The sequence below is a fragment of the Nerophis lumbriciformis genome, linkage group LG02 (assembly GCF_033978685.3).
Source record: "Nerophis lumbriciformis linkage group LG02, RoL_Nlum_v2.1, whole genome shotgun sequence".
In the NCBI taxonomy this organism is placed as follows: Eukaryota; Metazoa; Chordata; class Actinopteri; order Syngnathiformes; family Syngnathidae; genus Nerophis; species Nerophis lumbriciformis.
In genome coordinates, this window is record NC_084549.2 from 62,987,689 (window position 1) to 63,002,697 (window position 15,009).

The window sequence follows — 15,009 nt, forward strand, 5'->3', positions numbered from 1 at the left end:
ATTGACAGCATAATTTGCTGTGAAAAAATCAGATCACCAAGTTCAAACCCAAAAAAAAATCAGTCAAAAAATATTTTGTAATAAAGACACAATATTTTTCATCACCTTTAAATCATTTAGGTGATGGAAACATCAAGAAGAAGCTGCAATCAAGCTCAGTGAAGAAGCACACGCCCTGCCGGAATTGGGTCGACGAGCCTGCAAAATAAAACAAGATAAACTCTCCCGCCACCAGTAAGATGTCAGAGTCCGCTGAAAAAAGTCGACGCGTTCATCTTTGAGTAACATGCACGCATATTTAGACTACGTGTTTGTGAATGTAGACGGTGCATTTTTTTAAGCCAGCAAGCCGTGTGTGGCAGTTTCCGGTTTTATTCTGAAAAACGCCATCCGTGGATATGTCGGCAAGTTCGCTTAAAGTACTGTACACCCCGTCCCAACTACTTTGTCGTGAGAATTACAACCCGGTTTGTGCGAGGCTGCTCGCTTTTATTCATCACCGTGAGGACATCTTCCCGCTAATGTCACTTATGAGTCACTTTTGACTTCCGGAGCCGCCTCTGACCGGAGGGAACAAATGTGTCATAACATTGGCGCTATGTTATGATGGCTACGAGCTAGCATGCTAGCAACCGTAACGAAGGCGACCATTAAAGCTAGCGAGCGAACGGGCTCATAATTACTCTCCGACGGTTCGTCACAGCTCCTCTCTGGGTCCACTTTAGAGGCACCGCGCCGGGCGTCACAACAAGGTGAGTGTCACCCGAGCACGGTTGTTGCGTTTTGGGCACGAACGAGACGTTAGCCTAGCTTGGCGAAGCCAGGCGCCGACTACTCCCTGGACTCAGCATCATTTCACTAAATATTCCATGTGGCAAAAAAACATGCCTGCTGGGCTCTCATTTTACACCGCTGCTCTTTGTCGGTTTGGCAGGTGAGGTGAGTGGCTTTTTTTGGACAAATTACATTATCGCATCGGAAAAGACACGCTCTCTGCATAAATATTTACCTGTGTGAGTCAACCTGACTAAAACTACGGAAGCCGACAGGAGCGAACGCGCCAAAAACAAAATGATCCAAAGTCATTAAAACACATGTATAGGGAACACGCTGCAAAAAGAAAAAAAAGCATAAACCCTGTAGGATGATAACCAGAAGTGGGTAGAGCATACTTGCCAACCCTCCCGGATTTTCCGGGAGACTCCCGAAATTCAGCGCCTCTCCCGAAAACCTCCCGGGACAAATTATCTCCCGAAAATCTCCCCAAATTCAGGCGGACTCAGGTCCGCATGGACCTGAGTCCGCCTGAATTTCCCACAATATAAACGGTGTGCCTGCCCAATGACGTTATAACTGTAGAATGATGGAGGGCGAGTTCTTGGTTCCTTATGTGGGTTTATTGTTAGGCAGTTTCATTAACGTCCTCCCTGCGTGGTAACAAGGGACGGCGTGGCGCAGTGGAAGAATGGCCGTGCGCGACCCGAGGGTCCCTGGTTCAATCCCCACCTAGTACCAACCTCGTCATGTCCGTTGTGTCCTGAGCAAGACACTTCACCCTTGCTCCTGATGGGTGCTGGTTAGCGCCTTGCATGGCAGCTCCCTCCATCAGTGTGTGAATGTGTGTGTGAATGGGTAAATGTGGAAGTAGTGTCAAAGCGCTTTGAGTACCTTGAAGGTAGAAAAGCGCTATACAAGTACAACCCATTTATCATTTATTTATCATTAAAACACAACAACAGCAGTCACGTTTTGGTCTGCTGTAAACAGCAATGTTGTGACACTCTTAAACAGGACAATTCTGCCATCTGGTGCATTTGATGAAAGCACTTTTGTGAGTGCCACACAGCAATGCATCATCAGAGAGGGTAGGGTGTTCAGCATGGTTAGAAAAATAGTGACAGAGAATAGAACAAGGATGGACAACTCAACCCTTAACTCAACAAGTATATGTGTAAATAAATGATCACTGAAATTCAAGTATTTATTTTATATATATATATATATATATATATATATATATATATATATATATATATATATATATATATATATATATATATATATATATATATACAATAAGATAAATATATATTTATAGCTAGAATTCACTGAAAGTCAAGTATTTCTTATATATATATATATATATATATATATATATATATATGAAATACTTGACTTGGTGAATTCTAGCTGTAAATATACTCCTCCCCTCTTAGCCACGCCCCCAACCACGCCCCTCCTCACCTCCCGAAATCGGAGGTCTCAAGGTTGGCAAGTATGGGGTAGAGTAGCCAGAAATTGTACTCAAGTAAGAGTACTGTTACTTTAGAGATTTATTACTCAAGTAAAAGTAAGGAGTAGTCACCCAAATATTTGCTTGAGTAAAAGTAAAAAGTATGTTGTGAAAAAACGACTCAAGTACTGAGTAACTGATGAGTAACCTGTTCGTTTAATGATGACGGCAACAAATAATGCACAAAAACATAAAAATAGCAATGAGCAAATTCAGAGCCAGGAATATCTCTTAAGCAAGTAAAACAATAATATATATTAAATAATAATACATTAACATAAAAAAATTAAGGCAAATTGAGCCACAATAACTTAACAGCACCATAGGCTCGGTAGGCAGAGATTACAAAGGAAAATAACAAGTTAGTAGTGATGGGCCCGGCAACACCGATGCATCGGCACATGCGTCGAGCTCATAGAGCGAAACCCTGTGTCGGTGCGCGTACCGCTTTTAGAAAGTCACGTGACCGATAATGAGCTGTTTCGGTCACGTCACCGATACGCGAACTGTGTCGCACTGACGCCTCCTCTGTGCCCTGTGAGCGGGTCTTTTCTACAGCCGGAAAAATAACTAAGAAGAGAAATCGTCTAAAATTTAATACGTTGGAAAAACTGTTTTTTTTAAATAAAAATGTGTAAAAAAAAATAAAAAAAATTCCCAGTCCACAAGCATCCTCATTCAAAACACGTTCTCTTAGATTTCAATGTCATGATACATGTTCACATTATTTATTGACTGTATCTAAAAAAAGATAAAAATATATTTTTATTTCAATGAAGATAGGAAATAATCCTAAATGAAATACAATGACTTGGTTTATATTATTAAATAAATATATATAATATATATATTATTCTATTGTAATATTTTTCTATTTTGTTTCCATTTATACCCCCATTATTTACTTTTTACTTTTTAAATTCGATCTCAATTTTGTACACTGCTGCTGGAATTTGAATTTTCCTGAGGGAACTCTTCTGAAGGAATCAATAAAGTACTATTTATCTATCTATCTATCTATTGTATATACTAGGTCATAAAATCAGTGTCAGTTGAGTCGGTCCATAGGTTGCCTGTAGGGATTTTTAATGTCCAGCAGATGTCAGTATTTAGTGACACAGTATCGACACAGTATCAATACAGTTTTGCAATGTGTCGAAACGCTTCATGACGCCTCATCAACCCATCACTACAAGTTAGCCTTTACGCAAACCATAAACTGATAGATGTGGACTGCACCTGGGAACACACTGATTGGTGTTTCTATGCATGCGTGTGTGTGTGTGCGACTGTGCATGTGTGTCTTTGAGGCTGCAGTGAGTTAATAAATGTCCCCACACGATGTACATTTGACAGTGATTCATAGCAGGGAAGCTAACATCAGCCTAAGGTGACAGCCAAAATATCCACTAACGTTACTTACCGCGATGTGCTTCCTCAAATTTGACGTTGAGTTCATGTAAGCTTAAGCTTGTTTGCCGCTGAAACTTTATGTTCGGTTAATCATGTGACCGCCTGGCTCTGTTTGATTGGTGAAACGGAGTCAAACGTCACCAGTGACTGCATTTGATTGGTGAAACGGAGTCAAACGTCACCAGTGACTGCATTTGATTGGTGAAACGGAGTCAAACGTCACCAGTGACTGCATTTGATTGGTGAAACAGGGTCAAACGTCACCAGTGACTGCATTTGATTGGTGAAACGGAGTCAAACGTCACCAGTGACCGCATTTGATTGGTGAAACGGAGTCAAACGTCACCAGTGACTGCATTTGATTGGTGAAACGGAGTCAAACGTCACCAGTGACTGCATTTGATTGGTGAAACAGGGTCAAACGTCACCAGTGACTGCATTTGATTGGTGAAACAGGGTCAAACGTCACCAGTGACTGCATTTGATTGGTGAAACGGAGTCAAACGTCACCAGTGACTGCATTTGATTGGTGAAACGGAGTCAAACGTCACCAGTGACTGCATTTGATTGGTGAAACGGAGTCAAACGTCACCAGTGACTGCATTTGGTTGGTGAAACAGAGTCAAACGTCACCAGTGACTGCATTTGGTTGGTGAAACAGAGTCAAACGTCACCAGTGACTGCATTTGGTTGGTGAAATAGAGTCAAACGTCACCAGTGACTGCATTTGGTTGGTGAAACGGAGTCAAACATCACCAGTGACTGCATTTGGTTGGTGAAACGGAGTCAAACGTCACCAGTGACTGCATTTGGTTGGTGAAACAGAGTCAAACGTCACCAGTGACTGCATTTGGTTGGTGAAACGCAGGCATGCGATAGATCCTACTTTGAAGGTCTGTCTGACAAACTTAAACAAACAAAGCGTGCATTAACAGATCGATAAAAATCAGTAGCGAGCTGAATGTAGATAAATGGAGCGGAGTAAAAGTAGCGTTTCTTCTCTATAAATATACTCCAGTAAAAGTATGTTGCATTAAAACTACTCTTAGAAGTACAATTTATCCCTAAAGTTACTCAAGTAAATGTAACGGAGTAAATGTAGCGCGTTACTACCCACCTCTGATGATAACCGAATGCAAATGCCATAAACATTCACAAACAACTGCATGAGAGAAATGCTGTAAGTGCACAGAACAAAACAAAAGTTAGCCTGGCTACCGGGAAGATATGGTGCGTTCAGATTTCCTCGGAAATCACAGCTGAGTTGTGAGCATACTTGCTAACCTTGAGACCTCCGAATTCGGGAGATTGGGGGGGTTGTATATATTTTCAAGTATTTCTTATACATCAGTGGTTCTTAACCTTGTTGGAGGTACCGAACCCCACCAGTTTCATATGCGCATTCACCGAACCCTTCTTTAGTGAAAAATAAAAAATGGTTTTTTTTCAAATTCAACACAAAGTTATATGTTTTTTACTGGTGCACAAAATGAACCGTGCATGAACATCACCTTGTTCAACGAACAAAAGCAACACAGTGCATGAACTCACAACTAATTACACACCTGCAAATCAGATGGAACATTAGAGGGAACATTGTTTGGGGGTATCCATAATACGCCGATAGGGAGACGTTTTTATTTACGAACCCCTGAGGCCGACTCACCCCTAGGGTTCGGTCGAACCCAGGTTAAGAACCACTGTTATTTTTATTTTTATATATATATATATATATATATATATATATATATATATATATATATATGGGCTGCAACTAACGATTAATTTGATAATCGATTAATCTGTCGATTATTACTTCGATTAATCGATGAATAATTGGATAAAAGAGACAAACTACATTTCTATCCTTTCCAGTATTTTATTGGGGGAAAAAACAGCAGTGTAAACCTGGCTCAGCAACATTCAGAATAGCAATCAACAGAGCAATTGAGAGGACACACAAACATGACACAAAACAATCCAAAAGTAGTCAAACCAAAATAAAAAAATATCAACAACAGTATCAATATTAATAAAAATTCCAACATAGCAGTGATTAGAAATCCCTCATTTACGTTATCATCACAGCCATTTATAAAAAAATGACATAAAAACATTTAAAAAATGAACAACAGTGTCACAGTGGCTTACACCTGCATCACATCTAATAAGCTTGACCAAGTACTTCTGATTCTGATTCTGAACACTCAGAGAATGCTCCGACTTTCCAAAAAGGGAACCCGGAAATTACGACTTCCCAGGACAAATGGAACGCACCGTTAACCAGGCTACCGGGATATTATGTTTCTAGAACGATACGATACGAAACGATACAGTGAGGTGAAATCAATTCAGTAACTACTTAGCAAAACAAACCAAGCAGTGTGACGATGAAATAAATAGTGGATACTGGACACTGCACGTGAAGTTTCCTATATTCCTCTTATTTCTTGTAAGGGAATTAGGTATACATGAATTATGGATAGAAACAAGCAAGTAAACTACAATTAATGCATTCACATCTTATTGGAATAAACCAACACTTAAGGTTGAATTAACAAGAGGAAACCTTTTCTGCTCACATTTTCAACAGTCATGAAATTTTCGATATAAGTACTGTTACCAGCATTTTAAGAGTAGATGTACCTGCTATATAAAGGACATCGACCCGGCCATACAGTATCTTTTCTGCGTTAGTGATGACGGACAGCGACACAGGTGTGCGGAAGTTAAACCCTGTTGATGGTGTTGGTCCTTCGCTTCATAATTTATCTCTTGTATTCATTAGTTTCTCGTCAAATTACTTCTTGTGTTTCTGGAGTCGGGGCGTCGCGGTAATTAGCAGTGCCTTTCCTTCCATCGCGTCTACTGTTGTTTAAAGTTGTGTTGCGTCTTTATCATTGTGTTGCGTGGTTTGGGTTTGTGGCTTTTGCAATCGTGCTGTAGCTGAAAGTTATGATATTGAAAGTGCAGAAGGAGTGACAGTCGGAGATGCACTCTGTCTCTGACACTTTCTTAATAAGTGGTAACAAACTCAGGGAGTCAAAACAAACACACACTTACGTACAAGATCTATTGTTACCACAACAGCAACATCTCTTAAAGGCACACAGACACACATGTCACAGATATTTATATTGTCTTGTGGTGTTTTTATGACCTTTCTTGACCACCGTAGATATCTGCAATTTTTGTTTTGATGACGCCACAGACGGGAAAATACAATTAACGTTTAAAACCTTTATTATAACAATTCTTTAACTTAATATAAAGTCTGTCGTTCTTAAACCCAATGTTTTCCTTTTTTTAGTATCGATAAACTCGACTGATTCCCTTTTTAAACGATCTTGGATCGATACACATCTCTTGGACGGGACGTTTGTGTTACAAAATTGCAACACATCCATCCACCATTCCACCAGTCATCACCAAAACAACACACACTCTCAAGTATGTGCCAGCACAAAGGAATTTACACTTTATCCTGTGTTTCGTAAACTGGGTATATATCGGTGTATATGTATGTACAGTATATATGTGTGCGTATGTCTGTATGTATCATGTATATTCTCCCTTGGTTAGTTAAAACCAAATCTAATAGAACTAACGTTTAGAGAACATTAGCATTAATGCCACATTTTAGTACCATATGTATTACTTTATTTAATATTTGTAAATAATCGATATTTGTCCATCGATTCGTGAGTCTCCCACAAATTTAATCTTGATGTGTCTGTGAATCGATCATTTTCCTACCCGAGAGCCTGGCGAACTTCCGTTTTGTTCCGTGAACTTGCAGCATTTCTCTCATGCAGTTGTTTTTGGAGTTTGTTGCCATTTCCCCGTTGCATATATCTTAGATTTCTTTGTCCTTGGATCATTTTTTTTGTTTGGTATGAAAAAGCTCTTTTTTTTAATTTATTTTATTTAATTTATTTATTTTTTTGTCCTGTCCAGCTTCTCAGGCAAATCATATAGTTGATGTAGATGCCCATATCGGCTGTTCAGATTTACTTTAACAAAAGAGAAGTGGAGGATACTTCTCTTGTTGCCTTATTTGTATTTGACTTTATTAAATGTATTTATATTATCATTTGGTGCAGCCGGGCCGGAGCAGGAGGGGATAGAAAGAGGGAAAAAAAGGAAGACAGAGGGTGAAATTGTGGGGACCAGAGGGGGATTAGACAGAGAGACAAAAACAACAACAACAACAACAATAGAGCAACATCAGCAAATAGGATATGTACAAATATGATGGTAAAAGTGATAGCAAATAAGCACTTAGCGAAAATAAAAAATAATACAGAAATGACAATGAACATTTTACACTACAAATGGAGCTATACAAATACCAATAGAAATAGCGCTATTGATAATGAACAATACCCATAATTTACCTCTATTATCAACAATACACTTGTTCAAATGCAACAATACATATACGTAATGATAACTAGAGATACGAAAGAATGCAGAAAAATGGAGGGGAAGAAAGAGAAGCAACCTTTATTAACCCTGTAGATTGTTATAGTAACAATAGGTTAAGCTTTGTCAGTGTGCCATGTGTTACCCAGTTTACCCTAGAGCAGGGGTCGGCAACCCGCCGCGCTAGAGCCGCATGCGGCTCTTTAGCGCCGCCCTAGTGGCTCTCTGGAGCTTTTTAAAAGATGTATGAAAAATGGAAAAAGTTGAGGGGAAAAAAATCTATTTTTTGTTTTAATATGGTTTCTGTAGGAGGACAAACATGACACAAGCCTCACTAATTGTTACAAAGCACACTGTTTATATTAAACATGCTTCACTGATTCGAGTATTTGGCGAGCGCCGTTTTGTCCTACTAATTTTGGCGGTCCTTGAACTCACCGTAGTTTGTTTACATGTATAACTTTCTCCGACTTTCTAGGACGTGTTTTATGCCACTTCTTTTTCTGTCTCATTTTGTCCACCAAACTTTTAACGTTGTGCATGAAAAGTGAGTTTTGTTGATGTTATTGACTTGTGTGGAGTGCTAATCAGACATATTTGGTCACTGCATGACTGCAAGCTAATCGATGCTAACATGCTATTTAGGCTAGCTATATGTACATATTGCATCATTATGCCTCATTTGTAGCTATATTTGAGGTCATTTAGTTTCATTTAAGTCCTCTTAATTCAATTTATATCTCATGACACACTATCTGTATGTTAAAGTTAAAGTACTAATGATTGTCACACACACACTAGGTGTTGTGAAATTTGTCCTCTGCATTTGACCCATCCCCTTGTTCACCCCCTGGGAGGTGAGGGGAGCAGTGGGCAGCAGCGGTGCCGCGCCCGGGAATCATTTTTGGTGATTTAGCCCCCAATTCCAACCCTTGATGCTGAGTGCCAAGCAGGGAGGTAATGGGTCCCATTTTTATAGTCTTTGGTATGACTCGGCCGGACAACCTACCGATCTCAGGGCGGACACTCTAACCACTAGGCCACTGAGTAGGTAATATGGCTTTTAATTTTTTGCGGCTCCAGACAGATATGTTTTTGTATTTTTGGTCCAATATGGTTCTTTCAACATTTTGGGTTGCCGACCCCTGCCCTAGAGCAACAACGTTAGTATATGTTTGATGAAACGTGATTATGTGCATGAGTGTATGTATGTATATGTACTTGTATATGTACAGAATGTGTGTATGTGTTTGTACAGTGGATGTATATGTACAGTATATGTGTGTTTGTACAGTGGATGTATATGTACAGTATATGTATATGTGTGTTTGTACAGTGAGTGTATATGTACAGTATGTGTATATGTATGTTTGTACAGTGAATGTATATGTACAGTATGTGTATATGTATGTTTGTACAGTGAATGTATATGTATATAGGTATGAAAAAGCTCTTAACGAAGAACACGGCGAGCTCATCCCAGCTTTGGAACGGCTTCTAACTGTGATTTGTCCGGCCAGCATGAGTGTTCTGATGGATTCACTGTCTGGTCTTTTCTCTCCTTTTTGCAGGACGTCAGACTCTCATCTACACCCAGCACATTACTCATCATGCCACTGGAAACTGTGGAATGCTTTTCCCCGCTAGATAATGCTCGTCACGCCAGACCCGCGCTGCAGAGACTTTGAGCGCTCGCAGTCGGCATTTCTCTGACAATAATTACCGCTGGATGGACGTCTTATCTCGCGTGCTTCCGGTGAGACGTTGACTATGTGTCTGGTCGCCTCGGACTTGCTGGGGTAAACATTGGCGTACGGTCTTGTGGAAAAAGAAGAAACCAAAAGCCCAAAGAAGGAGCCCCAGGACGGGATATCTGCTCCCTGGGAAAGCATGGCTTCAGTTTGGAAGAGACTTCAACGTGTGGGGAAGCACGCCTCCAAGTTTCAGTTCGTGGCTTCCTATCAGGAGCTAATGGTGGAATGCACCAAGAAATGGTGAGTTCTGGGGGCGACGACAGTGCTGTCATTTAAGCCCCATGGAAACCGTGTGTGTGTGAGAGGGTGTGTATGTGTGTCCTTGCTGGAATGCGGAGCTCATTTCATAATTCTCTCTCTCTCACACACACACACACACACACACACACACACACACCCTCCTTGGGTGTGCAGACTTGTCAGCATGTTGGGAGGGGCTCGGACGCCTTAAAGCAAGAGATGTCCTAAATGTAGCTCGGGGGCCATTTGTGGTCCGCAGTTAATTTTTTAACTACCCGCAGCACATTCTAAAAATACTATTCCAAAAAAAACAATACAAGTGGAATAAACTAGGAAAAAGGTCAAATGTAACAAGAAAAAGTTGCAATGTTGACTCTAATAACACAAAGCAGGCTGTTTTTTTTCTTCAAAACTGTCACTGCCAAAAAATAATGATTCAAAGTCAATGTTATGAATTATTGACCTAGTAAAGGCTTCAATTACTTTACAACAAATACCGTATTTTTCGGAGTATAAGTCGCTCCGGAGTATAAGTCACACCGGCCGAAAATGCATAATAAAAAAGCAAAAAAACATGTATAAGTCGCACTAGAGTATAAGTCGCATTTTTGGGGGAAATTTATTTGCTAAAAGCCAACACCAAGAATAGACATTTGAAAGGCAATTTAAAATAAATAAAGAATAGTGAACAACAGGCTGAATAAGTGTACGTTATATGAGGCATAAATAACCAACTGAGAACGTGCCTGGTATGTTAACGTAACATATTATGGTAAGAGTCATTCAAATAACGATAACATATAGAACATGCTATACGTTTACCAAACAATCTGTCACTCCTAATCGCTAAATCCCATGAAATCTTATACGTCTAGTCTCTTACGTGAATGAGCTAAATAATATTATTTGATATTTTACGGTAATGTGTTAATAATTTCACACATAAGTCGCTCCTGAGTATAAGTCGGACCAAACTATGAAAAAAACTGCGACTTATAGTCCGAAAAATACGGTATTCCAATTTGAAATATTTTATAGAAAATATTTCATACTTTGAGTGTTTTCCATAAAAAAAACAAAAGGACATAAAAAAAAAAGAAAAGAAACTCCCATACAAACTTAATTGGCTGATAGATTTGAAGTTGATCTAGAGCAGGGGTCCCCAAACTTTTTGACTTGGGGTCCGCATTGGGCTAAAACAATTTGGCCGGGGGCCGGTCTGTATATATATATATGTGTGTGTATGTATGTATATATATATATATATATATATATATATATATATATATACGTATGTATGTATGTGTATGTGTATATACATACATATGTATATATATATATATGTATATGTAATGAGGTGGCGACTTGTCCAGGGTGTACCCCGCCTTCCGCCCGAGTGCAGCTGAGATAGGCTCTAGCAACCCCTGTGACCCCGAAAGGTACAAGCGGTAGAAAATGGATGGATGTATATATGTATGTGTGTATATATATAAATATGTATTCCTCACGCACTAATTGACCGAAGGAGCGCGCGCTTGCTCAACACTGCGGCGCGAGCGCGATGATGTCACGTTATCGATGGGAACATTTATTTTTAGACAATATGATTTGCCTGAGCAGCTCGGAGACACCGAGAGTAACAAGCGGTAGAAAATGGATTAGAAAGGACAGATTTAAAATAATACTAATAATTCCCAAAAATATATTATTATTTTTTTAACTTGGGACTTCCCGCGGGCCAATTTTGGACGCTGGCGGGCCGTATCCGGCCTGCGGGCCGTAGTTTGGGTACCACTGATCTAGCGATTTACGCACCACTGATCTAGCGATTTACGCATGGAAAGTAAAAAAAAAAAATGTTTGACTTATTTTTAACACTTTTAAGAGTGGGACAATTTTGGATCCCTGGAAATTTTTGTGGGACTTTAAAAAAATAAATAAATTAAAAATCTGTTTTTATGACCTATTGACTTATTTTTAAGGCTCCGATTATTTCACATCAAATATTCCACTTTGAAAGACATTGTCTTCTTTAACAAAAAGGGTATATAACATAAAATAAAATAAAAAATTAACTTATATGACTTATTTTTAAAGATTTTTATAACGGAGACCCTTCCAGGTGCCTGCGACCAAACTTGAGGGAGCCCTAAAGGTTAAAATGTAATGGTTTTGAATATGAAAAATATAAAAATGTCCCCCTTATGCTTAGATTTTTTAGTTGGCTTTCCTCAGCGGCAAATGTTTGGCCACCCCTGCCTTAAAGCAAAGTTGCAATGGTCATTTTCCCGGCCACCGACGCTTGCTTTTAGAGCTTGAGGGATGAGCGTGCGAGGCTGCTTTCAAGCTCCAGGGATGGTGCTGGCCATCTGATCTTGACATCTGACCCTGATGCAAGGAGGGAAGTCGTGCAAGCGCTTCTGAATCATTATTCATGAGCCGGAAGTCAGGCGCCTTTAACACAGCGCTTAAAAGGCGTCTGTTTCTGTGGGTACGGCACGGACGTGACGTTTTAACAACATGACACTCTCTCGTGCTGTTGTAAGCAGTTGTGAATGTGTACCGGTAAGTGTTATACACGTAACACCAGATGATGTCATCAGGCATCTAATTACCATATTGACCTGAATATTACACCACCCTGAATTAGTGATGGGTACTCAAATCTGTACTTGACGAACTCAGTCGTGACTGGGTACCGATTAGGGATGATGTTTGATAAGAAAATATCGAGTTCGAGCCTATTATCGAATCCTCTTATCGAATCGATTCCTTATCGATTCTCTTATCGAGTCCAGATAGGTTGTTGTATATGGAAAAAAAACACACAATATTTGGTTTAACAAATCACTTCACATTCTCTACTGCTTGCTACTATAGTATTACCATATCTGAGTTATTGTGCAGAAATGTGGGGAAATAACTACAAATGTGCGCTACATTCATTAACCGTGTTACAAAAAAATTAATTGGACTGATACATAATTTTGGATGTAGAGAACATACAAACACTTTATTTATTGAGTCAAAAATATTAAAGTTTGATGATTTGGTAAAATTGCAAACAGCTAAGATGATGTGGAATTAAATGATGGAATGGATTAAGTAAAGAAGTTAAACATTGTACTGATATGATCCAGTTTAAGAGGTTGTTCAAATGAATAGTGCTTACAAAGTACAAAGAAGAAGAAGTATGAGAAATACTTTCAACCTTATTGAAAATAAGATATTCTTCATCTCAGTATAATAATAATGACTGAATTCATTAATTACATATTACAAAACTGTTGTATATACTAATTCACAGATATTTTATTATAAAAAGGTCAGTAAATGATGTATATATTTGTAAACGCTATGAAGTGGGAAAGGGGTAGGATTAAATAAGCTTTACTTCTTCCTACTCCTGTAAAGTGAAATGATATGAAACTGTAATGTATCATACTGTAAGTGTGTTCATGTTTAAAATAAACTAAAGAAATAAAGAAAGCACTAGTTTATTAGACAGACTTGCAAACTCTGTCGTGGTGTAGGCTACAAGATAACGTTAACGTTATCAGACACATACAAAAAGGCTGACGTTAACATTACTGTTAGCCACTGACTATGCTTAGGTAACGTTAGTTTTGCTAACATTACTGCAGTCCTGGTTGACATAAGAGGTAACGTTCCTACAAGTGAGCAGATATGGAAATGAACCGGCAACAGTTAACATTAGTTACTCACCGGCGTCACCTCCACTGTAGCTGGGACTTGGGCAGCTGGCAGAAGAAGAGGGGCGTTCTTCGTCGTCTCTGCCGCTGCTTCAACACGTGTCGAAGACACGACACGCTTGTTGTGCTTCCCCCCCTTACACGAGAGCGAAGCCTGGCAATAATTGCATATTGCCGCTTCCTCGTTTTTTTTTGGTGAAATGAAGCCATGCCTTGGAGTGCTTTTTCCGGTCCATTTTTTTCCTGCTTTCCCCATCTGCGCCTAATGACTGAGCTACGTGATGTCATTTCTTGTCATGTCCCACGGGGCATTTCTTGTCGGGATGGGATTCGTTCCCAGGGATTCGAACTCTTTTTCTTTACTATAGTGGCCTCGATGACGGGTACCGGTTCTCAAAAAGGGATTCGAGTCCGAGGACTCTGTTCTTTTCTTATCGAACAACCGGGAAAAACGGTTTCGAGCATCATCCCTAGTACCGATTCACCTAAAATCAAAAGGTACCATATTTTGATACCTTTTATTGCACGTGAGGTGACATCCGGTTGCAAACCTGGCACCGGCTGAAGCACTTGGCGAGCAAACAGGCGTATCTGTGGCGGGCTGCCTCTATGTAATGTCACAATTTTCCAAGCCAAAAAAGCAAGCATTCCTTATAGAAAGTGCTCAAAAGTTAGGCTCCACTTTTCTAAATGGTAAATGGTCCGTGCTTATATAGCGCTTTACTGTACCTGGAATGGTACCCATTTATACTCAAATTTTTAGTATCCCCCAATACTTATGTAAAGTATCAAACAGAAGAATAAGTGATTATTACATTTTAACAGAAGTGTAGATAGAACATGTTAAAACAAAAAGTAAGCAGATATTAACAGTAATTGAACAAGTAGATTAATAATCCATTTTCTACTGCTTGTCCCTCATAATTTTGACAAAATAATAGAATGATAAATGACACAATTAGGAGCCTTTGTTTGCTTACTTACTACTAAAGAGAAGTTATCTAGTATGTTCACTATTTTATTTCATGCCAAAATGTGTTCTTTGATTGCAGTAAAAAAAAACATGTTTAATGTATCATAAAATGTTATTTTTAAATAAAACAAATAATAAATTTTTTTATTGTCCCCTTTATTTTGAAAAGTATCAAAATACATTTTGGTACAGATACCA

General features: G+C 39.1%; 1 protein-coding gene across 6 annotated transcripts in view; it reads left to right on the forward strand.

Annotated features, from left to right (window-relative positions):
- The first annotated feature begins 397 nt into the window (after positions 1-397).
- The window catches only part of ehbp1 (EH domain binding protein 1), a 451,976-nt gene continuing 437,364 nt past the window's right edge, over positions 398-15,009 (forward strand). For all 6 annotated transcript variants that reach the window (XM_061966280.1, XM_061966296.1, XM_061966321.1 and 3 more), the window contains exons 1-2: positions 398-752; positions 9,703-10,125. In XM_061966280.1, the coding sequence (XP_061822264.1) occupies positions 10,022-10,125 (104 nt within the window). In that variant the 5' untranslated portion in view covers positions 398-752; positions 9,703-10,021. The remainder of the gene's footprint in view (positions 753-9,702; positions 10,126-15,009) is intronic.